Consider the following 26,614-nt stretch of genomic DNA (forward strand, 5'->3'; position numbering starts at 1 on the left):
GTGCGGAGGGCGGACGTCATGAGCCATCACGGTTTCTTTACAGTGCGTGCGCTCGTCGTCCTCCAGCAGCTCCTTGTACTCCACCACGTAATTGTCTCCCATGTTGGCGATGACCCTGGCTGCGTAGTAAGATCCGAGAAACCCCTTTTCCTTGCCGGTCACTTCGATCTCGTTGTCTCTTTCGAAAAACCTTTCCATACGGAATGCCTCCATTGGAGAAGAATGAAGCAGAAGAATTAGAGTGGATGATTGTGAGCGAGAGAAAGCAAGTAGAAGAGTGACGGTTCAAGTGCCTTCTTTGTATCCAATATGGCATATATAGTCTTGAATATTTGGGCTTTCCTATTCCGATTAGGGTTAGGATTTTGGCTTTTCCTATTCAGATCAGGATTCGGAAGATTTTTTATTTTTTGTATCTCAATGTTTCTATATTTTACGCTTTGATAGCGATACATGTTTCTATGTTATATTTTACCTTTTTATAAAAAAGAAAATTGTTTCTATATTTTACAGATTTTTACCCCACCTACAAATGCAACCTTAAGAGTACAAATCATCTCCGGATCTAAAAAAACTGAGACTAAGGATCAAATGATCTGGGCCGTTGAAATTTGATCAAACGGCTACAAACTGGGAGCCCCTCTAAAAGTTATAATACTTTCAACAGTCCGAATCATTTGATCCTTAGGCTCAGCTTTTTTAGATCCGGAGAGGATCTAGACTCCAACCTTAATACCAACTTTTGTAAAAGCAAGAGAAATTCCAGAATGACTGCTTGTTATTGGGAATTCTTCTATTTAGACACCTGCACCACATTGTTATGCGACTGAATCCGGATACTCGCCGGATCCTATTTGTGAGGATTCCAATGATCCGTGAACCGTGTTCGTTCATCATATATCGTACGATCAAAAATTATTAAAATTAAACACAAACAATCATTGACAAAAACTGACCGCACGATGTACGATGAACAGACACGATTCATGGATTCCTAGAATCCTCCCCATAAAGATCCGAGGATCCTGTTGGCATGCACTAAGCTCATTGGTGTGAGCAAGTGGCATGGACGTGCTGAAATGTTTTTGTGTCGTAGAAGTGAGGTGAGTGGCATAGCAAGTCGTAACCTAGAATTTTCACCCTAACATCGTGGGAAACCAACATGGAGTTGAAGATCAACTTAAATACAGAAAATTCATGCTTTTGTAAGAAATGTTTTACGAGTGACGCGACGTGGTTCATTTAACAACCCTACTTAAAAATAAAAAAAAAATCTTGTAATGTACCATAGCTATTGCTAAAATGAAATGTAGTTATCAAATTTGTTGTCTTGCTTTGAATAATAGTAATATCGCTTCTAATTGTTTTTTTTTTTTTTTGAACAAACGATATTATCTATACTAAACGGAGAAAGAGTGGGCTTAGCCTCACAATGGGCTAGCAATAATGTGGTTCAAATTCGCCTTTGACAAAAATTGAACCTAAGACCTTTCACTCACAAGTGAAGAAGAATACCACTAGACTATAGTACTAAGAGGCCAATATTGCTTCTAATTGAAAAAAATAAAAGAAGAAAGGAATTGGACAAAAGGAAAAAGAATAAAAAAACAATCCCCACTGACCAACAAAAATGAAAGTTCAAACTCGGCTTTCCTAACTAGGATTGGGTTGTGTTTCCTAAGACCATCTCCAACTGAAGGGTCCAGAGAGTGGAAAAATGCCCAAAAACCGCCTCCAACCAAGGGCTAGGCTAGAGGGCTCGTGGGCCCCACGGAATCTGAAAGGGCCAAAGGGCTGGCCCAAATGAGCCAGCCAGCTAGCCCCGAGCTGAGCCAAAAAACTCACCAATCCTGTCGTATATAACCGACAGGAATTCTAGGCCAAAATTCAAATGCAACGGCTAGCTGACGTCAGCTAGCCGTTATTTTTTATTTTTTATTTTTTTTACAGTTTTAATTTTTATGTTTTTTTTTAACAAATTTTTTTTCCTATAACTTCATTTTTTAAATTCTATTTTTTTCTATAACTTCTTATAACTTCTCTTTCACAACATTTGTTTCATATTTTTTTAAAATTTTATTTTTTTCCTATAACTTCCATTTTACAAAATTTGTCTCATATTTTTTTTAAATTCTATTTTTTTCCTATAACATCATAAGCCATTATACAACATTAAATTAAATTAAATAACATGAAACAACATTAAACAATATGAAACAACATTAAATAACATTAACCAACATGCAACCTAATGACCCTATCATACCCGGAAACCCATGATCTTCAGCTTTGCAAATGAGTCGATCCAGATCTTCTTGATTTGGCTTGCGTAGGTACTCCTCTTTGTAAAGCTGAACAATTGTGTTATAGAATTCAGCAAGAGTATCAAGGCATGTAGACTCAGACATACCATGGGTTTTGTTTATACCATATTTAGGGTCTCGTATAAATACTCGGGAGACTTAAATGTAATTGTGTAATAAAGGAAAGGGCAAATATGTAATTAGGGGAGGAGCCCTTATTCTATAAAATGGCCTCCTCACCCTCACAAACCCTAAGCCTCTCCTATCTAGAGCAAAGCTCTCACACTCTCTCCCTCACTTCTCAGAGAAATACAATACAATCAGTGTGGACGTAGCCCAAACCTTGGGGTGAACCACGATACATCTTGTGTTAGTTACATTACTTGCAGATTCACGATCGGATTTACGTTGTTCCAAGACCTCCGGTTTTGTGCATCAACAGGTTTCATCCATCGAATCAGCTAGGGAGCCATAGGCCATCATTCGTAGTGCAATAGTAATCTTCTGATGATGTGAGAAACCAGGGCGGCCTGCTCTGTCCAGCTTCTGTTGAAAATATGGATTGACCTGATAGACATCATGAAGTACACGCTCGAAGACATGACATCTCATCCGGAAGCGACGTCTGAAATCATCTTTTGTGTACACCGAGTTAAGGTTGAAGTAGTTGTTCATCAGATTGGCATGCGTCATCGCTTTATTTCGTGGTTTGTAAAAACGACCATCAATAGAGCCACCCCATTGAGGCTGTTCCTTAGTTGGCTGACACATTGTGGCTGCAGCTATGGCTGCCATATATTGTGTGTTGCGCCATGCTTCATCTTCTTCATCAGACTCTTCATCTTCTCGTCTCATCTGCGCCCATTTTTTGTTCCAATTCAGAATTGGATGAGGATCCCCAATTGGAATTCGAAGAGGATCCAAAGTTGGAATTAATTGTAAACTTGAATTGAAAGAAATTAAATTGGAAGAGATTGAATTGAAAGAGATTGAAATGAAATATATTAAATTCAAAGGTGTGTGAATTATAGCTCAATATCCAACCTATTTATAGCAAAAAAAAAAAAAATTCAAATTCAACGGCTAGCTGATGTCATGCTAATATCAACTAGCCATTGGATTTGAATTTGAATTTTTTTGGGCCAAAATTTGTAAAAAAATGTTAAAAAATTCTCATTTTTTCCTACAAATTTAAGTTGTTGTAGTTTTTAAATTTAAATAATAAATTATGTTTGGCCTTATGGCCCTCGGTTAGAGATGGAGGCAAATATGGTCATGTACTGTTCATTAAAATATTAATATCTTGGAAGGCCAGACGGCTAAAATGAACCCTCTGGCCCTCGTTCGGTTGGAGATGGTCTAAGGATTGGAACACATTTGATATTTTATATTAATGTTTCTATGTTTTACGTATTTACCTCACCTAATTATTAATTCAATGGTAAATAATGGACATTTTTATATGGATAATGCTTGCATCATCTTCTTATGGACTAGCTCATTCCTCCACTTACTTATAATCTAATTTAATCGTAAAATTTTCATAATCGGATGCCTTTAATCTCTTAATACCCATTTGAAGATCATCATACAAAAAATCTTTTGAATAGAATATCATTTAATCATCAAAATGTGTTAAATAAAAATAAATAAATAAAGGAAAATCAAATCCCCACCGACCAACTTCGCCAAAAATGAAAATAAAACAAAAATTAGATCCCAGCTGTTGGAAATTTAGAATCTAACGTCCCAGAATTGCCAATTGGGTCAGAGCCACATCACAGCCGTCTATCGGACCAAACCCAGTAACAGTTCCACATAACTCTCTCTACTTCTCTGTCTCTCTGATATTGGGGGGAGGCTCTCCATCTGACGATTTCTGGGTGGAAACACCATGTTCTTGTTGGATTGGTTCTATGGGGTTCTTGCATCGCTCGGACTGTGGCAGAAGGAGGCCAAGATCTTGTTTTTGGGTCTCGACAATGCCGGCAAAACGACGTTGCTTCATATGCTCAAAGATGAGGTTTTTCTTTCAATCTCATCCTTTTAATCGGACTTTTTGTAAATTTGTTGGTGGGTTTTTGGTCCTTTCGAATTCGGTGAAATTTGGGAATTTTCAATGCTTCAATGGTGTTTTTAATTGGTGTTTGGTTTATGCTGAAATTTTCGTTTTTGTTTTACGTTTAATCAATCCGGGGTCTGTTTGGTTGATGAGAAAGTGAAGAAAAAGAAAATATGGACTGAAGGAATAGTTTTGAGAGTGTAGTTTTTAATTGTGCAATTGAAAATCATTTTTCTTTTCTTTTGTGTAATTCCTATGGGTTTTTTTTTTTCATTAGATTTTCTGCTCCCAATCCAATATAAGTATTGAGTTTAAGATGCTATTGAATCACTCAAGTTTTAATATCTGGAAGAAGAAGAAGAAGAAATGAATAAAGCAATTTGCTCTTGTAATTGTTTTGATTTTGTTTGATAATTACTTGATTAGCATAGAATTTCGTTTTCTTATTCTGGGTTTTGTTGTTGATGCATTATTGCAGAGGTTAGTTCAACACCAGCCGACCCAGTATCCGACATCCGAGGAGTTGAGCATTGGTAAAATCAAGTTCAAGGCTTTTGATTTGGGTGGACATCAGATTGCTCGCCGAGTTTGGAAAGATTACTATGCCAAGGTATCATTGATGATTTAATTCAAGATGATGTGTTGATATGTGATATGGCAACTGGTTTTCTGCACATATGAACTGTTTTAGCTTTTGTTACAATGGTAGTTAGCTAGTTTGCATTTGGACGATGTGAATCATTGTTCTTGTATTTCACAAGTACCTTGCTGAATTAAACATTTCACTGCCCCCCAGTCGAATTGTCAAATTGGAAACAATGTTGATCTTAACCTACCCATATAGTTGTTGTATGATCTTCTCTTGCCACGTGCACTTAGTTGTCTTGGATGTTTGTGCCTCCATAATCCCAGATAAAAGTTACTGTTTTTACCTGATTCATGGGAGGCAGATATAAAAAATGGTAGTTCGCGGATAGCACCTTTTCTCTGTAAAAGGTATGCTAATAGTGCCTCACTGCACATCCATCATTTGCTTTGCAATTTCTTTATCTAGATCAATAGTGGGCAGATTACATGCAGATCCCTTATTAGAAGTGTGAATGAACATTTCTTGTCGATTGCTGTTTTGAAATTATCGTGTTTTTTAACTCCTATGAAGCACTCATATTTGGGAGGAAAAAGTGCACAGTAGGACCTGCATGATGTAGTTAGATATGTTACAAGACGATCATTAATTAAAAGAAGTTTAGGCACCCCCTTAGATTGTAGTATATTTATTTGGAAACCATATACATATTGCTGGGGTTTATCATGGTGAAATGTAACAGCTGTGAAATAGGTTTGATAGAATATCTGGAATCGTTCACTAGAACGATCTTTGGGGTCTGGTTGATTGTCTAAGAAAGAATGGTTGTGTTGTTCATTAGTCTAAGAGGGTAATTTCAAGTTATACCGGTTTTGTCTTGCTGCATATTATGTTATCTCTATGTTTCCTTGATGGAAAAAGAAATATGATCACTATGTTTCATCCTTGGTTATGCTGGTTTTGTCTTGCTTCATACTATGTTATCTCTATGTTTCCTTGACCGAAAAAGAAATGTTATCTCTATGGTTTGTCCTTGGTAATGCATTTCGTCTTTGTTGTGAAAGGTGGATGCGGTGGTTTACCTGGTGGATGCTTACGACAAGGAAAGGTTTGCAGAATCAAAAAAAGAGCTGGATGCTCTCCTCTCCGATGAATCACTGGCCACTGTTCCATTCCTTATTCTCGGAAACAAGATCGACATACCATACGCTGCCTCAGAAGAAGAGTTGCGCTTCCACCTTGGTCTGAACAACTTCACCACAGGCAAGGGTAAAGTAAACTTGCAAGACTCAAATGTCCGTCCCCTCGAGGTTTTCATGTGCAGTATTGTTCGGAAAATGGGTTATGGCGATGGCTTCAAGTGGCTTTCTCAGTACATTAAGTAGAGGGCACTACAAAGTAAAGACTAGGCTACTCACTCGTCTTGTTTCCGATGAATTCGAGTTTTTTTTTATTGCTGGAGATATTTTTGCCTTTTTTTTTCTTGCTTCTTGAAATGAAAGAACTTCACATTCTTTAGAGACATATAGCAATTGTAAATAAATGCGGTCCGACATCCTAGTCAATAGGGTATTGGTTTCTACTCATGCGTCTCGAGTTTGAAACACCATTTTTCCCATAATTATTGTAATAGTTTCGAATCCATTTAAAAAGAAAGAAAAAAAAAAAAAAAAAAAAAACCCTAATGCTTGGTCTGCCGTACTTCGCCTGAAAGCTAAGATGTTTGTAAGCTGTAATTGGTTAAGAACATCTACTTTTGCTTTTAAACTCGTGTGTTTGACCTTCTTATGTCACTTGTATGGATAAAAATTATAAGCGGTTAAAAGCACTCACTTCTACACTTAAACTCATGTGTTCAACCCTCTTATTAAACTCGTGTTCAACCCTCTTTTCCTATGTTTGCTTGTATTGAAAGAAACCCTAGACTTTGCCAAATTCCAAAGATATTTCTCAAGTTATGACATGTCCATAAATGATAAATTTTATTAGTACCACTAGATTATTGACATATCGATTATGATGCACACCCATATAAAAAAAATAATAGGTGCATTGACAAGACCACTTAAATTTGGGACCGTGACACTAAAATTTGTTCTAGCTTTATAGTAGTATGACTGGGTTAGATTTGTAGGTAGACGTGTCAATGAATTTTTTGATCCGAATTCCAATATGAATTCGATTAATAGAATATGGATTTGTGAATTCAATTCGATAATGCTTTTATGATCTGCATCCGAGAATTTGTTAACAAATCAAATATGAAATTGAGCTAATTTGATTGATAATGAAGATTGATTAAAAAAATGTATAAGAAATCAGATTGGGTTTTCATATCAAATACTCGTTAACTTATCAAATCATATATGGATTTTCTTATTAAATATACATCGGACTATTCGGTCGGATTAGTTTACTTAACGGCTCGAACTAGACTAATCTAATCCGAATCCGATTTATCTATAAGTTTATGTATAAGTGCGCTAAATTTGTAAAAGTATAGACACTTTTGAGGTGGGTTGAATCCGTAAAATATAATAACTTTTTCTTTTAATCAAATCGTACAATTTAGAAACATTAAGAAATCAAAAGTATAAAATCTTCCAATTCCTAAACAGAATAGGAAAGCCAAAATTTCCTAAACAGAACAGGACTCTATATATACAAACAAGGCACTCGTCAACTCTCATTCTTTGGTAGCAACTAGCAAATCCAACTCTCATTCTTCTACTTCCTTTCTTTCACTCGCAAATCATTTGCAATGGGGCCTTCCCGTGCGATCCAACCGCGTACAAACGCATCGAACTCTCGTCCTGCTTCCTCCTTTCGCTCACAACTCGACGATCCAAATGAGTTCCTCCCCGAAAGATGGTTTGAAACCAACAACGAAGTTGAAGTATCAAGCAGGGATGAGGGGTTCATCGGATCGCACTTTGCAGCTAGGGTTGTAGCCAACATGGGGGACAACTATGTTGTCGAGTACAAGGAGCTATTGGAGAATGACGAGCGCACGCTCTACAAAGAGACCGTCATGGCTCATGACGTCCGCCCTCCGCACCCGAATCAAACCCTGCCATTGAGCCCGAACGACTCATCTGCAAACAATGAAAAGTTTGGTTTCGGCGATTTGGTGGATGTGTACGACAATGACGGGTGGTGGAAGGGGGTTGTCACCGGGGAGAAGGATGGTTTCTACGCCGTGTTCTTCGAAACAACGTTGGATCACGTTGTTTATCCGGCTACTCACGTGAGGCCTCATCTGGATTGGAGGAGAGGGAAGTGGTTTCCTGGCAAGAACAGGGAAAGGTTCTTGCATGGGAACCCAAATTTCTCAGAAGAGATGACGCAAGTTATCTTGGATGAAAAGATCGAGCAGTCAAAGTTAAATACATCAAGTTAATAAATCAAAATCCTCAGAGGCTATGCGGTTAATCTGAAAAGAAAGATGGCGGAAACAAGAAGTTTAGACCATGTTTTTTAGGTTTTCTTGAGTTTAATTAATAATGTTATAGTTTTTAGGGTTTAATTTTAAGGAAAACTAATGTAAATGACTTGAAAACTTTAAGTTTTAACGATAAGGACAAAATAAAGAGTAAAGTGAATAGTTTCAAGATTGACTTTTTAGTGTAAAAATGTGGTTTTTCGTTAAAGTGAACAATACCAGGAGCTTTTCGTTAAAATTCCCTTAATTTTAATATAAGCATCAAATATTGAAGTTGAAATCACAGGATACAGTTGATTTTCGTATTTAGGTTGGACTTGATATATGGTTAATTTTCCAATCAAATGTATATATATCAAGTCCGAATCTAATTACATGCCTTTTTCTTCTACTTCTAGTTACCTCCTCCAAAACATTCAACTTTTAGCTAGCAACTGCTCTTGTTTTATCATTTGTTTGGGGGTGAAATTAAAATTACAACGCCTGGCGTAGCTAACTAATTCATTCAGCTAGCATAAAGATTTTTCAATGTGCTCGGAACACAGGACAGTACGTCCTATGTGACTATACAAGCGGAAGAAAGTTTTCTTTTTAAGTGTCCGTCCACTTGTATGATGACATATGACGTATATATCTATGATCCGGCACACTGAAAAATCTCTCTAGCTAGTAGTATTTGCCTTTTACTAATAATTAATATAGCCTTTACACTATTCTTAATGGTGGGTGTATATTTGAAGACACTATCTAATGAATGCAGGTTTCCACATAATGATATGACTCATGTCTGCTATAAGCTTAAGGGTGTCATAGCAATTCTACTCATTCTGTTATGGCAAAGGATAAACAATAATTTCACTGATGCAACCCTAAAACGTTCACTCAGATAATTGAAGGGCGTGTGTTAGATACATTGGGCCTCCTACCACTCAAATCCAATGCCAATGCAATATATTGGCGCCGTTTGTATGCATAATTTGTATCCAATTAAAAATAATAATAATAATAAATAAATAAAATATATACATCAACCATCTAAAACATCTCTAGGGGGAGGCACTTGGACTTAATACATCATGCAATCCCAATGGTCTTTGAATATTAATCTAAACATTTGTTTTCTAGTGAAAAATGACAAATTTAGTACTCAATTCTTGCACTCAAATTGATAAAAAAGAAAAAAAAAAGGAGAGCTCAAGAACAAGTGCAAAGTTGGTGGCTTACTTACCAAATTCATTCATCTACAAGTCCCATTTTCCCCAACCATTTTCTTGCTATAACTATCTAAAACCACCACCTCAATCTCTCTCCTTTTTGGTTTACCAATTGTGAGGCAAGATCCTCTCTCTCTCCCTCTCTCTCTCTCTCTCTCTCTCTCTCTCTCTCTCTCTCTCTCTCTCTCTCTCATGCCTCATTAAAAAGATCAAAAACCCATATAATATCCCCAGTCACTACTACTAATATCAATTTCATACACAAATCATCTCTTACAAATTTACAATGGCTTGTATTATATTCCCAAAACACAAGTTCTTCTGCCTTACTCTTCTTCTCATTGCAGCTTGTTGCTCCTACTCAGGTAATACTTCGCGTTCATGACGCCCTCTTGCGCTTTCTTTCTGTTTCCTAGCTGATTGTGTTCATACGATTGTCTCAATATGTTGCAGGATACGCAGAGGACAACCCGGCGCAGACGTTTGTGACAGCCTTGGCATGTTTCACCAACAAGTTTGTGAGTGCAAACCATGCTCATAACGCGATTTCATGTTATACGAACATCATTAGGTCCTCGATTTTGTTTCTTATTGATTTTGTTTTGATTTGGAGTGATCAGATTTATGCTGGTTGTAATGAAGCATACAGATTGAATGAGAGTGGAGAATTTAACGTGCCTCCTGAAGCAACTAATTCGTTCTGCCATGGACCATGTTTTGAAGAGACACAACAAGTTCTGAACTGCGTTGATAGAATGTTTTCAAACTTCGTTTTCGGCAATAGAGCAACACTGCCTGAGCTGAGAAGTGCACTTCATGCTGGCTGCATCTACACAAATCAAATAGGTAAGCGAAAAGAATCACAAAAACTTACGAGTAGCAGTCCGACTCTGTGCAGGACGTCTTGTCTTTAAGACACGTCTTGAGAAAACCTTAGGTCTAATCAACTTTTTTCGACTTTGATTCTGTTTATTGACATGGTTGATTTTTGAGGATCAAAGTTAAAATACAGATAATAAAATTTTGTCTGTGCAGGGAGGTTCAATGGTTTTGGGCCTTTTGGTCAGTACCAAGGTGAAACAAGCAGTGCACAGAAGCTACCAAAGTTCGTCAGTTTTTTCACGTTCTTAATTGTTACTGGGTTCTGTCTCTTCATCCTACACTGACTGCATCAATTACCACATTTGAAGTCAGGAATATGCTAGCATCAGTGGACACGTGGGCTCTTGACGGTAGCCCCCATACCTAATCATGGAATGTGATAACGTCAAAACTTCACGCGCGCGACTGACACTAGCACATCTCCTAAAGTGAAAAATACACCACCATATACACCATTTATACTCAACTGCCATAACATACTGCAATCTAGTTACATGACCAATCATAGATTACTCGTACGACGAAAGATCTTGTATGTTGTGGTTTGTAACAAGTTATTTTTCTTTCGATATTTTGTAAGATGACCGGTGATTGCCTTGGTTCGGGTTTAGAATTACCAACCTCAAACGTCCCTCGGCTATGCCATATTCATATCATCAATCATTCTCAATTTCTTTGTAAAATTAAAACAAAATTGACAAGCTGCAAATGCTAAACCAGAACAAAGATGAATCAAACCGATGCATTATGAATCTTGGCATAAAATCTCTTCCATTTTCTCAAATTCCACTAACATTTTGAAAGTACACGAACCTACATTTTGTACAAAAACGAACGCCTAAATTCGTACGATACGGTCACTCAAGAACAAAATCAGATACATAAGAAACCGCTCAGATTAAAAAAAAAAAAGCTGTGAAAGTTGAACTGGCCAGAAATAATCACTTCTTGGCTGAACCAAATCCACCAAATCCCATCATAGCTGCAACGTCGGGATCAATTTCCGTTTCCTCTTCGACTACCTTCTCTTTCTGAACCCAGGAAATAAGATTTAAAAGAATCAATTGACATAAGAAAAAACAAAAAATCAACCGCAAAATATTATAGCAAGGCAGATAACAAACGTCCGAATTTGAAGATTCCAATCTCTGCCTTACAAACATTAATATTAAGTGAATCAATTCTACCAACCTTCTTCTCTTTCTTCCTTTCCCGACGCTGGCGCTTCCGCTCTTCCTCTTCTTGCTGCTGCTTCAAGATCCGCTCATCAAGATCTGAGAGGGAAAAGGAAGAGAGATCAACTTTTTATCAGTAATCAGAACACAGATGCACCTTAAATAAGTGATCAAAGTCTCTGAAGGATTCATTTACTTCTCACTCCTTCAATGACTTACCTTGCTCTGTGAAAGTTCCATCAGTTTTCCGCTTCTTGAGTTTTTCAAATCGCTCCTGAACCTGCATGAATTCAACGTAAATATGGTCATTCCCATGAATGATTTTAACAAGGAATTTCCAATTTTATCACAAACAAAAGTTATTTCTCAAATTCCACCTGTTGGAGTGATGCCCGCTCTACCCGCATAGACATACCCAAAGCTCTTTGATCTACAAAGAAAAGAACCATTCAAAGGATAATAAAACCAAAAAGACAATAATTGTAATGATAATAGAAACATATCTATAGATGAACTCATATCATAACAATATCAAAAGAGTTACTTACGTTTCTTGCCATTGATATGATCCAAGTAGTTTGCAGAATCTTTTACAACACACTCACAAACCGAACAATAGTATCCAGCCTGAAAAAGAACAGAATTAATCATAATGTAGCAGGGGAAATAATATTGAGAAGACAAGGCTAGAAAATGACAACTCATATCAGATCACGTACAAGATACCATAACCATATAGAGAAAGTACTATACACGCTAATGTTCTTTTTGCATAATGAAATTTATATCAATATAATGTTAGAAAGGTGAGCGGTAGACCGTAACTAATGGGTTAATTATTGCACTCAAATCTTGGCTTCAAGTGCGGTAATTCAGCCTACACTAGATAAGGATTCAGTAGGAAAGCTACACAGCCTAACTAATGAGGGAATATCCTTCAAAGAGGAGGGGAGAGAAGGGGGAGGGAGGAGGGGAAAGAGAGATAAGAAATGCAAAGCCTTTGATGGGCATAGTCGACCCGATGGCTGGCCATTTTTATTTAATTAAAATAAACAAGTAACATCGTTACTAAAATGCAATCATAAAATTCAGTTACAAATATTCAATGACAAGTATTTACCTGCTGGCTTAAAGGTGCTATCGGAGTAACAACCTGCAAAACATACAGGGGATAACAAGGTTAATGAAAAAAAGTGATAAGAAACTTGTAAAACTTACTTAGCAATTAACAAAGATGTAAGCAACAAAATATCCAATAAAGGATCTTATTTAGACACATCAGAATCCAACAAAATATTCATGGTTCTAATGCAACTCAACTGAGCAGGCAGGACGTGAGATATTCCCGTTTGAAAGAGGCAAACGTCTCAATATAATTTTCTTCAGAGTAAAGCAACATAGGAATAACAAACCCCTCTTCTCCTACCAAGCTTCCTGAATCCAAATCTATAATCTTCTAAGGACCACAACATTTTCATGAAATCAGAAAACCAAACCAACTATGACAGTATATATATCATTTTTTTGAACATACTGCATTAAGGTGAAGATTTTACATCAAAACTTTATGGTCAATTAAAACAGATACATCAAGGATGCTGATTAACCATGATGATCAAACGCATCCAATTACACATGACATTGGAATCTTCTTAAAAACTAACTCATAGGTTGAGAAGTAGTCGCATCATGATAGGCTTAATAGTATTCCACAAATTCAAAAAAATCTCAACTTTCAAACAAATGGGGAAAAATGCATATGCACTCCAAACAATAAAAAGTTCACCTGTGTTTTCCCCAAGCGAGACTCGAGATCCACTTCATAATCCCTGTGCTTCAATGGCTTCCTTTGCAGTGGCGGACCTTTCGCTACACACATATAGCAAACCACACTTTTAGTTTATACCAAAGAAAACAACTCGAATAGCGCAAAGAGACCGAAATACAAGATTAAACAAACCCACATTTGGATTTATGCGGTCCTCCCTCTTCCTCCTAAAGCACATTGCAAAAACACCCAGATTAGGAAAAACCCATAAAACATATTACAAATTTACAAACCAACAACAAGAACGATACTTTTCGGGGTTCAAACCTGTCTTTCGCGCTCACGAGCTCGCTCCAAGAACTCTTCTCGATCGAATTTCCTTCTGAAAGTATTATCTACTCCGGCAGCCTATACAAAAATAATAACAACTAATGAATTAATTAAATCATACAAAGATTAAATATTTATCATGTACTTTGTATTTTTGGAATCAAGAACTTAACCTACTTAGGGCAATTGATAAATTCTCAGTGACGGAAAGTGAGGGTTTTGGGAAATTGAACTTACATTACTGCTGGCCATGGCTGCGGAGCTCAATCTTTGAGCTAATTTGCAGTCCGGTCCTTGAAGGATGCAATTGAGATTTCGGGAATCTCTGAGAGATGGAGATTGGAGAGAGGGCTAACCAGAGAGTGTCCGAATCCTCAACGTTCTGAAGAAAAGGGGAAGAAGATGAAGAAGAAGAAGCGAAGAAAGGCGTGAGGAATAATAGTATTCAAAAGTTTAGGGATTTTAAATTAAAAACTGGTTAATTTCCAGATAATTGCCAAATTGGGCGTTTGGTCTAGTGGTATGATTCTCGCTTCGGGTGCGAGAGGTCGTGAGTTCGATTCTTGCAACGCCCCTCGCTTTCTATTTTTTCCGCTGTTTTTGTATTGAAAGCTTTAGGTTTTTTAAGCTTTTTTTTTTTAACTATTCTTGTTTGGTACCTTTAATTTAAAAAAAAAAAAACATATTTATTGAATTTTCAAAATTTGACATGAAGTTTTTATTTTTCATTTTTTTAAATTAAAAGTGAAATAGTAATCAAACAGAAAATTATTTAATAAATTTCTTCCGGGATTTTTACGAGCAAATCATTCATTCTTCTAATAAGAAGGGCCTTGGGAAAGGGAAAAGACAAAGAAAAACAAAGGTTCCATTTACTTCACATTTTCTAGTTAGGTCTCTAGGTCTTGGGAGGCGAAAACTACAAGGATAACTTTACATGCTACAACCAACCCGACGGCCTTCAACTTCCTAAACGTGCAAGTGGTTTTCCGCATTGGTTCGTGAGCATTGTAGAATAGGTGGTGTTCGTAGGAGCATGTCGTGATCTAAACTTTTGCAATTGCAAAAGAGATATAAACGTGCATCTATGTTATTTATAATCAACTAACATCCTGTGCAAAACTCAATCAAAACCAAAAAAGGTTTATGGCAAGATTAGTTAAGTCAACTTAAATAAGTGGTCTTTTACTACAATGGTGGAAAGGTCTTGAGGCTTGCATGACAGTGTGGGTTTGAACTTCGTCAGTGATTAATCTAGCAAAATCTATCATTGACAACAAAAAAAAAAAAAAAAAAAAAAAAACTGAATTTTAGAATAAAAAAAAACTCAAAATTAATAAGCATACAAAGGAAAATTATTTGGTTCTTCATATATAAGAATTCGTATAACTTTTGCTAAGGAGGTGTAGTCAAACTAAGATTTTAAAAATGATAGATTTTATAGGATTAAAGAGAATTAAAGACTTCTACAAAATTCATATGGATTTTAAAGAATTTGAATGGATTGTGGTGGATTGTGGTGGAAGTATTTGAAATCCTAGGGGGTGAGGTTGGATTCTTATTGGTCTTTGTTATATATACTTTTTGCTCTCAAATCCCACAAAATCTACAACTTATTGAAATCCTTCAAAATCTTAATTTTTTTAATACACTAGATTTGCATGGATTTTAAAATTCTTTAAAATCTTTTAATTGATTACACGTATATTTGAATGGATTTTAAAATCCTTTAAAATCTTTTAATTGATTACACGTATATTTGAATGGATTTTAAAATCCTTTAAAATCTTTTAATTGATTAGGATTTTAAAGTCTTTTAAAATCTTCTCCCCTAAATAGTATTTGACACGTGTCTTTGTCTCAGTGGACTGATGATTACATTTGTACACATGGCGAGACATGATTGCCAGATTAAAAAAAGCAGTGTCCAGTACCGCGCGTACACAGTGACGCGATGAGAATTTCGTGGAGTAGTTTCCAATTTACGTCTTAAAATTATTTTTCTTTATTTTTTACCGTCGAGAAATATATATATATATATATATATATATTTTTTTTTAAAAGGCCAAACGAGTCCAACAAAGGCGGGTATAAAAGCAGAGGAGCAGCTGGACTTTCCGCAACTGAACCGACTCTCTTCAGAAAGTTTGAAACGATGGCGAGCTCGAAGACTCTGTTCGCTTTCGGAGCCCTAGCCCTCCTTGCCTCGTCGGCCTTCGCAGACGACGTCGTTGTGCTCACGGAGGACAACTTCGAGAAGGAGGTCGGTCAAGATCGCGCCGCTCTCGTCGAGTTCTACGCTCCCTGGTACTCTTAGACTTCTAATTTTCAGCTGTTTGGTTCCGAGATTTGATTCGGAAAACCCTAATTTTAGCTGATGAGGTTTTGTGATGATCTTATTTGTTGTTAATTGTGAACGAAATGAATGCAAATTAGTGTGAGATTAGTTTACTCAAGTGTAGGATTGTAAATGATTTGAATTGAATCGATTAATTTAGTTTTTCGGATGCCAAACACGGCTATGAATCAGTCAATTGTATCGGATATGGCGATGCTGAGACTGATTGATTGGAGATCTGCGAATAGGCAGTCCAGGATTCTAGATCTAAATGTGAATAATTGATCGAGGCCATATGAAGTGTTTGAATTTTTTACTTATATATGGAATTGGAATTTTTGGTAATCAGAATGCGAGTTATAATGTGTCTATGTTGAATTTTCGTCCGAATTTCGATTAGTATTGGACTAACATCGTTTCTCCGGATGATTTCTGTTGTTTCGTATCCATATTTCAGGAAGCGTATAGTGGATATGTTTCTTTAGTTTTAATTTTGCTTCTTTTAATTGTATACAGTTCATACTTCCTGTTGCAGGTGTGGTCACTGTAAGAAGCTTGCACCGGAGTATGAGAAGCTCGGCTCAAGTTTTAAGAAAGCAAAATCGATTTTAATCGCAAAGGTAGGTTTTCTATTCCTGATGTCCTCGTTAGACTGTCTGATGATTGTGTTACTGCCATACCATTGAATTTGTGTCTTGCAGACAACTGCCGGTGATTGACCATTTTATCTTAATTTGCCGGTTCTCAATAGGTTGATTGTGATGAGCACAAGGGCGTTTGTGGCAAGTATGGAGTTTCCGGCTACCCCACAATTCAATGGTTTCCTAAAGGGTCCCTAGAACCCAAAAAGTGAGTGTGTTTTCCCCTATCCCCTGCTCAGTTTACATGAAAGCATTTGTTTTAGTTTTGATTTGATACTCTTGCCACCGAACCCTCTAACCAAATTTCAGACGATGTAACATTTTTCACCATCCTTGTTTGTATTAGTAATTTTGGTCTACCTTTCTGATTGAATTTTACATGATTTAGGTATGAAGGTGCCCGTAATGCAGAAGCTCTTGCTGAGTTTGTGAATAAGGAAGGAGGTAGTATTTTGTTATGTTATTCAACTGAAAAGGAACTAAATAAATATGTCGATATTTCTTGGTTGTTTGAGTTTGTTCAATTCTAACATACGCATTCATTTACGTAGTAATCCTAGGCTTATGACTGATCATGAAGCTCTTCTTTGCAAGCAGGGACCAATGTGAAGATTGCTGCAGCCCCATCCCATGTTGTGGTACTTACGCAGGATAACTTTAATGAGGTTGTCCTGGATGAAACAAAAGATGTGCTGGTGGAGTTCTATGCACCATGGTAAGATTATGTCTTCAATTTTCCTTTTTAATGCTTAATATTGAATTCTGTATTGTCGGTTGTTGAGTCAATGGAGTTAAATTGGTGTACAAGAGGGAGGGGGGATTATACAATTATCATCCTGTTGTGTTTGCAATAAATTGCAGTAGAATTTGATTGGTACTTTTGCAACTCTAAATCTGTTTTCCCCCTTTTTCTTTTCATGGAAGGTGTGGACATTGCAAATCCCTTGCTCCTGTAAGTGTATTTCTGCTCCTTCAAATCCGTTATTGGAACCCTTTGTCTGGTGCTTGAACAACAGTTGATCTTGATTATTTATTTTGTGTTCTATCCAGACTTATGAGAAGGTTGCCTCAGCATTTAAGTTGGAGGACGGTGTGGTGATTGCTAATCTTGATGCTGACAAATACAAGGATTTAGCTGAAAAGTGAGTTAGTAGTTTAATAGTATCAACGAACTTCTGGTCCTTATTTTAGTATTGTGTGTTGTATTCTACTGAATCTATATCTTGTTTTTGATCAGTAGCATATTTTAATGAGTCAGATGAAACATTTTCGGAGTAAAACATATCATAAAAAAAATAAAAATAAATAGACCTAATACAAGGCTCCCTATTCAGGTACGGTGTTAGTGGATATCCCACATTGAAATTCTTCCCAAAGAACAAGAAGGAGGGTGAAGAGTATGGTGGCGGCAGAGATTTGGAGGATTTTGTAGATTTCATTAATGAGAAATCTGGCTCCAGCAGAGACGCAAAAGGACAACTTACTTCCAAAGTCAGTACCTTCAATTCACCATGAATGCACCTGATCAAAATCTTGCCCATTTCTTCTCAATGATCTTCTTTTATGTAGGCTGGCATTGTTGAAAATTTGGACGAATTAGTAAAGGAGTTTGTGAAATCTAGCGACGATGAGAAGAAGGCAATCTTTTCCAAGATAGAAGAGGAAGTTGGGAAACTTGAGGGTTCGGCTGCAAGGTTAATACACCCTCCCTAGTTTGATCAGATGATACTTGCACGTACTTAAAACGAATTTGGAATCTTTCAGTGATGATCTTAGCTAAATCCTTTAGATCCGTCTTTTTGCAGTTGATCTTCTGATTCGCATTTTAACTTCTCGTTCTGTTTAAATTTCAGATACGGTAACATATACTTGAAAGCTGCCAAAAAGTCTTTGGAGAAAGGTGCTGATTATGCAAAGAATGAAATTCAGCGACTTGAGCGCATACTCGAAAAGGTTAGATCTTATATTATACTCTTTCCATTACTAGCAAGATACATAGGCCTTGTTTGGTGAAAAGGGTAAGCTTACATGATTCGACTGAGACTTCATATGTTACAGGATTGTCTACTGTGCGGCGCAGGATTAGATTAAACTGGATATGAAACTGTGATGCATCCAACACTAGGAACTATATATCAATAAAGTTCTAAAACTTCAAACGAAAAAAAAAATGAATTCATATGCTGAAAAATCGAAGGGAATTAAAAAACCTATACGATCTTTCTTAGTATTTTCAAACCCCTCTCGAAGCTGGTTACTGATCTACATTGGCCTTACCTTTCATTTTGTTTTCGTTGGTGCAGTCTGTCAACCCAATAAAGGCCGACGAGTTTACTCTCAAGAAGAACATTCTATACACCTTTGCTTCATCTTCATGAAGAGGCACTTCCGACGCAGCACGCAGGGAGGAATCTGTAAACCTAATTTTGGTGAAGTCGTCTCCCAATTTCTCCGGATCTTGGGAAGAGAGGTTTTTCAGTGTACTATTTACACATCTTTTTCTTGACATCTTTGCGCTTTTAATTTATCATTTGTAGTAGTGAAGGATAGCCTGCATACTATTAACAATAATCTAGTGTTCTTTTTGCATCGAATAGTTTTGTTCTATTTCAAAAAAAAAAAAAAAAAATAGTTTTGTTTCGTCATCAACATTATGTCTTGGGTTAAAACCAAACCATTGGGGAACTTCTTATGTGATTGAACTTCCATAACTTATGTGATTGAACTTCCATTCTTTGTCGGTGATCTGACGATGGGTCGTCAGATTACTTGTTTCGATCGGACGGTCCCAGTACCACCACCACTTCACCTGCCCTTTTCCCTCCGCAGAACCACCACCGCTTCCGCTTCTTTCCTTCATAATCCACCCTCCGTCACCACCTCAACACCACACCCACACACGTGTGAGATTAGGAACAGTACAATCCGTCGGAAAGCCAAATGTCGCCAAAGAAAAAGTAGGATTCTCTTCCCTTCAATTCTCAGCCCTTTCCTTTCCCCTCCTTTCTCTCACAGTTTTCTTTTTGTCTCTATAAAATTTAAACGGAGGGAAGAGAAAGAGAGATTGAAAGAACTTTAAGAGGGAAGTAAGCCTTTGACAGAAAGGTGGGTCAAGGTTTAAGGAGCGCGACGGTCAGTCAATCACTCGTCTAGGGCCTTCCTCACAGTCAGGCAACTCTTTCCTCATTGGCAATTCCAATCACTTGCTAAGATGAGCTCTCCTCCTATTTTTGCACTGCTTATCGTTATTTAAGGTACCGTTCTGCAGGTCACCTGTTCATCCATCGGCCCCTCTGTAATTCTTATCCGTCCCCCGACGGTGAATGAGTTTAGGAGGAAATAGCGTATGAAATACGCCAAAGACTCCCATGCCTTTCTGGGAGAGCAAAGAATCGTGGTCCAAAAGAAAATTGTGTCCATGCGATGCGAGGCATTATTTGGAAGCGGAAAAAAACAAAGAGGTAATGTCATGTCCCATCCAAAGCTTGGAAGTATCGGTAACATCAGCCTTTTCTTTTGCAAACTGCTTGGCTTCTTGGAAGTCTTTATCTTGAGTTGTAGCTGCTTGCTTTTCATTTTTCTGTTTGTTGGGGAGAGGTTAACTAGAAGAGGAAACCATCGTACCAAAGGATCATTGTGCTCGCAATAATTTAGGAACGTAAGGTAGCAGAAATCATGACTTCTTTATTTTTCGTGACTATATGATACGTACTGTAGACCACTCTAGGTTAGGTTACAAGAATAATTCGAACTTCAGTGAAAGAGATGGTAGATGCGTATTTCTAGCTAGTTGGTTTAATATAAATGATTTCATTTTGTCAAATCCTTTGACGTGGGTTCTATATTCCTTTGACACACCTCCTCGTAGGCAAGACAAGGTAAAGACTATTGGTATCATATTATATTGGGTCTCGTTACTTGGGCTTCCAGACATTAAGTCCATGATTTATGTGAAAGGGGAGGAGCCCTTAGTCTATAAAATGAACTCTTCACCCTCACAATCCGGATGCCTCACATCCCCAAACAGAGGCTCTCATATTCAGAGCAACCCTCTCACAAAGAGAGAAACTCTCTCGCACTCTCTCTTTCTCTGGGGGACTCCCCCTCACACTTGTAATCCATACATTCATACAGAGAAATACAATCAACATCAATGTGGACGTAGCCCAAACATTGGAGTGAACCACGATACATCTTGTGTTTTTTACTTTCTTGCAGATTCACGGTCGGATTTACGTTGTTCCAAAACCTTCTGGTTTTGTGCATCAACAGACTCAATTTAAACTTAGCCGGATGTAAGATTCTTGTATTCTTTAACGTATTCTTGCGTACAACTCAAATGTAGCTCTATGTCCCAAAGTGACACCCAAGTGAAGTCTTTGTTCACTAAATGGGACAGCTTTGATAAGTAGAAGAAGCTAAAATAGCCATAGGATCGAGGGCAAAATAGCAAATATATCGACATGATGAGCAATGAGACCAGGGGGTCCAGGACCACCTGGAGTCTTGGAAATATACAAGTAAATGTCTTTTGTGAACCCTTCAAATGTTTGGTATAGGTTTTTTTTTTTTTTTTTTTTCCATCAAGTATTTGATGTAATGTTTGTCAGGCTTATCTCAGCAGCACTCGACATGTTGCGTCGAGAACACATGACAAATTCTCTCAATGCACTCATTAGATTGTTTTGGCATATGTCGATGTTTGCACAACACGAATCGGTTGACAACAACAGGTTCACCAAATATTCAACGAAATATCTAAGTGAATAAACTGAAAGTTTTTTGCGCTCATCGCTCTCTCTCTGTTCCCATTTAAAAACTTATACCTTTAATATTGGGACTCCTCATATTTAAATTCTAAATCCGCCAGCGATGATGAACAATGGAAATTAATTAGGAGATGGGACCGTTTGTAGTAAGAACCAGATGTTTTTCAAGTGACAAAGTTGATGCAGAGAGAGAGAGAGAGAGAGCAATGTGATTGATCAATGTGTGTGAAGTTGTTTATCAAACATACATCTTTCCAGAGATCCTTTCCATCAAATCTATAAAGTTCATTCGTTTGGACCATTAAAATTTGATTTAAAGGCTACAAACAGGATGTTTTTATAGATTTGATAAAAAAGATCCGAAGAAGATTCCTTTCTTATCCTTCCGTTCTGTACTAGTTAGATTTCAAAACTCTGTTGACCCAAAAAAAAAAGACTTCAGACTTTATGCTGTCGTAATTGATTGTTGGGTTAAATAGATATCTGGGTAAATAAGCCCTTGCCATGAACAATAATGGAGGGGAGGGGACCATCATGATGATGGGATTTTGCTGCTGTTTTCTGCAGCCTAAAATAAAAATTACACGTCCCCAGCATAATAGTGGACTTTGAGCGCATCAGATCAGATCTCATTGTTGTTGGATCCTCCAGAAAATTTCCAAGAAGCCTTGTTGCAAATGGGAGAAAAACTTCGGTCGAGCTGTCTATTACTAAGTGAGATTAATGTGACGTTGAATATGATCAAATCACATGATACATATGCTTTTGTGAAAGGTGTTTTATGAATGATATGGTCGGACACTGCTACTTAATTTCTTATCGTGAGTTAGGTCAATTTATCAGGATAGTGCAATCGGTCATTTGCACCCTGAATTCGAATCTCCTCTAGATAATTACCGTAGTTTAAAAATCGTCTTTATTAGTTATTAGTAGTGCGGTCTAATAATATTTATCTCCACTTGTAAGTGTAAATTTCAAATACGACTTTTATATATAACGAGTTCAATGCTTAATTTTAGTTGACTTACCATCCGACTCGGCATAAATACTGAGCAGAAAAGAATCCCAGAAGAGATGCAATATGATGGATTTTGATTGTTTTGAGTGGAATCAAAACACAAAAAGTTGAGGGAATGTCTCATGATCTCAAACTCCTCCTTTTATGTCCACCATGTGTAGGACTAGCAGGCACCATGTCCCTTGCAAATTAAGATCTCAATTACACCTTTGCAAAACTCCATATAAAATCTACCTACTTGATGGTTTAATGGTGTAATAACAAATTAACATAAAAAGCAAGTAATTATATCAGACAAGTAGATTCTTTAGGGTCCCAAAACAGCAATATCACATAAGGCAAATTGGGGTCACCTCATCAACAATACCAAACATCCCAACCACCATCTCATGCAAAATGTGCATTTGTTTGTAGCACCAAAAGCTTTAAACAAGTTAAGCGAAATATGTCATATGACGAAAGAGATACTGATTGAGAATGTATCTGATTTTAGATTAGAATCGCTTCAACGGTTCATGTGTATTAATCACTTCTACTAAAATTTTCCCATATTAGGATTATGATTTATAATGATGGTAATTAAGGGAATAACCAGATCACATTCATATCATTAATATCTCAAGGACCAAGAGTATCCTTAAAGAATAATATTTGGCTATTCAAATGATGAGTAAGAGTTCCTACTCAAAACTGTTTGTAGCCTATTTGTGGTCAAAACCGTTTAGATTATAAATCACTTTATAAAGATCGATTTGCAAAAAAATCAATTAGAACTAGGTTTTTCACTCATCGAACAGTATAAAAACATATTAATGAAATTGATAAAATCATTATGAACAGTTATGTATTTGCTACAATAAATTGACTAAACAACCTTGCTTTTAATTTATTTTTTTTTAGAAATATTCTTTACATAATGGTTCATAATATCAATAATTTATGATTCGAACACGTTTTGAGTAAAAATTCCTACTCATTCTTAAGTAGCGTAAGCATTGTTCAACTTAAATGGAGCAGATGGATCTTCGAGGCAGATTGTCTGCCCTCTTGTTATGGTGCCCTTCCCATTTCCTTTTATTTGTATGGTCACAGTTAAGCCACGTCAACATTTTATATTGATTTTTTTTATAAAGATAATAAGATAAAAAACAATAGGAATATAAAATATTAATGTGGTTTAACCGTGACTACACAGATAGAAAAGAATGGGAAGAACACGATAACAGGAGGCTGACTCCTTCATCTTTGGGTCTTAGAAGTTCTCAACAAGGATCCATGGGAAGTTCTTCAAAGTAAGAAAACCGATGGAATAAAATCATAAATAAATTGATTGACTCCATCATACCAGCACTGGTAGTGACAGCAGAGAATAAATTTAACAGTGGCATAGAAGATGCGGGAATAAAAGATTTTCCCCATCATTTTTCATCATCATAAAACCCCATCAAAATACAGAAAGACTGCTGCAGCTCCTCTTTTTTCACAAGAAAAACAGAGATCTAAATTGGCTAGCCAGCCAGTCTTCAATGATTACACAGATGATCACATAAAATCATCTGAAAAAAAAAAAAACAAACATCTATACACTTCCTTCTGAATCCACCACATGAAAGATTCATGGAGATTGCCATTGGAGACCTTAATTTCTTTTACCTTACCTTGAAGAAACTGGATTCAAAGCCCTAGCAAACCCAGAATTCATGGCAGCTCCATAACCCTTTGAGCTAAACCCTAAGCATCCGAGCAACCCTTGCCTGTAAGGCAAGTAAGTCTTTTTCCTCATTTCCTCAGCCTGAGCCCTGTTTGCAGTGTAATGCAGCTCGTGAAGCGACGGCGGATGACGCCGCTTCCCGACACCGTTGGTGGGTTTTCCGGCCCCCGTCTTCTTCCCCGAACCACCGCTCCCACTTCCCTTCAATTTTTGCCCCTCTGAGCCCAAGTTCAAAGGGTTGCTGCATTTGGGGTCTTTTGAAACAGAGCCCTGAGCATTCTGACCGCCCTGTTTCATGGGTTTCTTCTCTTTCGCGGCGGAGAACGAAATCGACGACCAGAACTTGTGGTTGCTGCTCCGCCCTTCACTCTTACTCCGGTGAAGAAACTCCTTCAGAAAAACCCACCTTTTCGAGTTCCGCCCCACCGACGACGACCGCGACGACGAAGCTGAAACCGAAGGAGTAGTGGTGGTGCTGCTGCTCTCCTCCACTCCCTCTTCGTCTTCTTCCCCGTTTTTCGCCGCCCCTTTCGGATCTTCAGCAAAGTTGCAGTCTTTCTCTTCAGCTTCAAGAATCTCGTCGTTCTGTCCCCACTCGAATGGCTCATGTCTCAGAGGGGACAAAGATCTCGTCCTCCGCCGCAGGGACTTGTCACGGAACCTCAGATCTCTGCCTCTCACGGGTTCGAACCCCACCCGATCCGCTTCGTCTTCCCCAGTTTCCGGTTCGAGATCCAGCAACGGAGCCAAAGTCTGGGGCTTTTCCAGGTGGGTCGAGAGCTTCATGGGTCGGATCTTGCCGTTCAAGAACAACTCGTCGGCCGAGCTCATCGGACCGGTCGGGCCGGACCCGCTCGACCCGAACCGCGCAGAGAACTCGAACTCAAAACCCATAGAAACAGAGTCGCTGCCGTTCCCGCCATTCTTCTCAAACGAAGATGAGTTCGACTTTGTGGTCAATGCGAAGTGCATTGGGCTCGCCGGAGCACTGTAGAAAAACCCACTGACCGGCCCACTCCGTCCGGGGCTCGACGGCGCGCTGACGTAAGGTGTGGAGCAGGTGCTGTCGTAGTCTTCAAAGAAGAGCTGGTTTTCTAGCTGGGTTTGCTGGGTTTCGGCATTACCAGGGTTTGACGGGTCGGGTTTCGGTTCAGGGTTTGGGGGTTGGGTACCATTGCCGGGCGAAGTTTTGAGCTCCATTATTACTTTCTGTGCAGCTTTGTTTAGCGGAAAGAGGAGCAGAGAGTCAGAAAATATAGTATGCAGAGTGCGTACTAAATTGTACCCCTTGACGTTGAGTTTATTACTTTTTTGCCACGTTCCTCCCTCGTCCGTACCAGAGTTCTAAGTTTTTAATTTAAAACGTTAATTTGCATTAATTAACAAAAAATTAAACTAATCAACTTCCTGTACTTGTTAATTAGGTTAAAAAATTAGAAGGAAATAATTTTCGTTAATTGGTGAGGACCATTAAACCAGCTTTGTTTTATGTAAAAATTGGGAATGATGTCTACGTCAGCAGAACATCTAAGAAAATATACAGTACTTATTAGTTAGTTGATTTTACATTTATACCCCCAGTCAACACGTCATCAGATATGAATACTGCTCTGCCACTCAGGTACAAACCGTCATCGGAATTGGATTTCATCCGGATCACTTCATCATATATAGTACGGTTAGAAATTATTTAATTTTTTTACTTAAAATTAAACATAAATAATATCTAACAAAAATTAAACACACGATATATGATAAACGATTACGATATAAAGATCCTAGGATCTCCACAAAATAGATCTGTAGAGGATCCTCTTCCATCATCACCAACACTTTGAATTATTTGTTCCAAAATTCCAAATGTTATTAAAATTATTATTAGTTAATAACATTAACAGCTACCAGAAGAAGAAAAGAAAGGTCAACCCCATAAAAATAAATTGAAGGAAGAAAAAAAAATGCAAATTATCGTGGCAATTCACCGCTCACTAATTTTATTCATCAACTAAACGAAAATAGCTAGCATGAGACTTGGAGGATTAGCAAGACTACATTATGTTCCCACCATTCCGTCGTTCAAATCTGAATAAATGAAAATATTACAGCATTCATTTTTTGGTAAACAGTCAATCGAATTCAAGACCGTTGAGTTTCGATTGTATCATAAAGTCAACAAATTACAAGTTGAAACCAACATATATTAGCACGTTATGTAGTAGAAAAATTGTTTTGAAATACAATTTTTTTAATTGTGTTTATAGGAGCTGAGTGTACACTGACATTTTTGAACTATAATAATCCATAATAAAGAATTAACTTGGTTCCTCAAAGGATGATGAGTTCCTCTTCAAACACTGAAGCGTTTGTAATGAAAA

At 37.5% G+C, this 26,614-nt stretch overlaps 5 protein-coding genes and 2 non-coding genes across 7 annotated transcripts; 5 read left to right on the top strand and 2 right to left on the bottom strand.

Moving 5' to 3' along the window:
• Window positions 1-3,950: 3,950 nt before the first annotated feature.
• LOC103433877 (small COPII coat GTPase SAR1A) lies at window positions 3,951-6,533 on the top strand. Its single transcript, XM_008372164.4, has 3 exons — window positions 3,951-4,326; window positions 4,844-4,975; window positions 6,016-6,533. Exons 1-3 carry the CDS (start codon window positions 4,198-4,200, stop codon window positions 6,334-6,336), a joined length of 582 nt encoding a protein of 193 aa, XP_008370386.1. The 5' UTR covers window positions 3,951-4,197; the 3' UTR covers window positions 6,337-6,533.
• On the top strand, window positions 5,271-5,390 carry LOC114824685 (small nucleolar RNA snoR83). The gene has a single exon (XR_003772958.1). It is a non-coding gene; the product is annotated as a small nucleolar RNA snoR83 (small nucleolar RNA).
• A 3,117-nt stretch (window positions 6,534-9,650) lies between the features above and the next one.
• Window positions 9,651-11,060, top strand: LOC103433878 (uncharacterized). The gene is made up of 4 exons (XM_008372165.4): window positions 9,651-9,972; window positions 10,061-10,125; window positions 10,228-10,453; window positions 10,643-11,060. The coding sequence occupies exons 1-4, from the start codon at window positions 9,894-9,896 to the stop codon at window positions 10,771-10,773; spliced, it is 501 nt and encodes a 166-aa protein (XP_008370387.1). The 5' UTR covers window positions 9,651-9,893; the 3' UTR covers window positions 10,774-11,060.
• A 153-nt stretch (window positions 11,061-11,213) lies between these two features.
• Window positions 11,214-14,194, bottom strand: LOC103433879 (uncharacterized). Its single transcript, XM_008372166.4, has 10 exons — window positions 14,000-14,194; window positions 13,760-13,840; window positions 13,629-13,659; window positions 13,451-13,533; window positions 12,785-12,817; window positions 12,213-12,291; window positions 12,042-12,094; window positions 11,884-11,944; window positions 11,681-11,763; window positions 11,214-11,520 (listed from the first exon to the last, which is right to left on the bottom strand). The coding sequence occupies exons 1-10, from the start codon at window positions 14,012-14,014 to the stop codon at window positions 11,431-11,433; spliced, it is 609 nt and encodes a 202-aa protein (XP_008370388.1). The 5' UTR covers window positions 14,015-14,194; the 3' UTR covers window positions 11,214-11,430.
• Window positions 14,195-14,265: 71 nt separating this feature from the next.
• TRNAP-CGG (transfer RNA proline (anticodon CGG)) lies at window positions 14,266-14,337 on the top strand. The gene has a single exon. It is a non-coding gene; the product is annotated as a tRNA-Pro (tRNA).
• Window positions 14,338-15,808: 1,471 nt separating this feature from the next.
• Window positions 15,809-19,335, top strand: LOC103433881 (probable protein disulfide-isomerase A6). Its single transcript, XM_008372167.4, has 11 exons — window positions 15,809-16,069; window positions 16,636-16,720; window positions 16,852-16,949; window positions 17,130-17,185; window positions 17,339-17,456; window positions 17,666-17,693; window positions 17,792-17,883; window positions 18,076-18,232; window positions 18,311-18,435; window positions 18,595-18,694; window positions 19,045-19,335. The coding sequence occupies exons 1-11, from the start codon at window positions 15,918-15,920 to the stop codon at window positions 19,117-19,119; spliced, it is 1,086 nt and encodes a 361-aa protein (XP_008370389.1). The 5' UTR covers window positions 15,809-15,917; the 3' UTR covers window positions 19,120-19,335.
• A 4,575-nt stretch (window positions 19,336-23,910) lies between these two features.
• Window positions 23,911-25,690, bottom strand: LOC103433882 (uncharacterized). Its single transcript, XM_008372168.4, has one exon. It carries the CDS (start codon window positions 25,437-25,439, stop codon window positions 24,183-24,185), a length of 1,257 nt encoding a protein of 418 aa, XP_008370390.1. The 5' UTR covers window positions 25,440-25,690; the 3' UTR covers window positions 23,911-24,182.
• Between the last annotated feature and the right edge of the window lie 924 nt (window positions 25,691-26,614).

This window comes from Malus domestica, chromosome 04 (genome assembly GCF_042453785.1).
Source record: "Malus domestica chromosome 04, GDT2T_hap1".
In the NCBI taxonomy this organism is placed as follows: domain Eukaryota; kingdom Viridiplantae; phylum Streptophyta; class Magnoliopsida; order Rosales; family Rosaceae; genus Malus; species Malus domestica.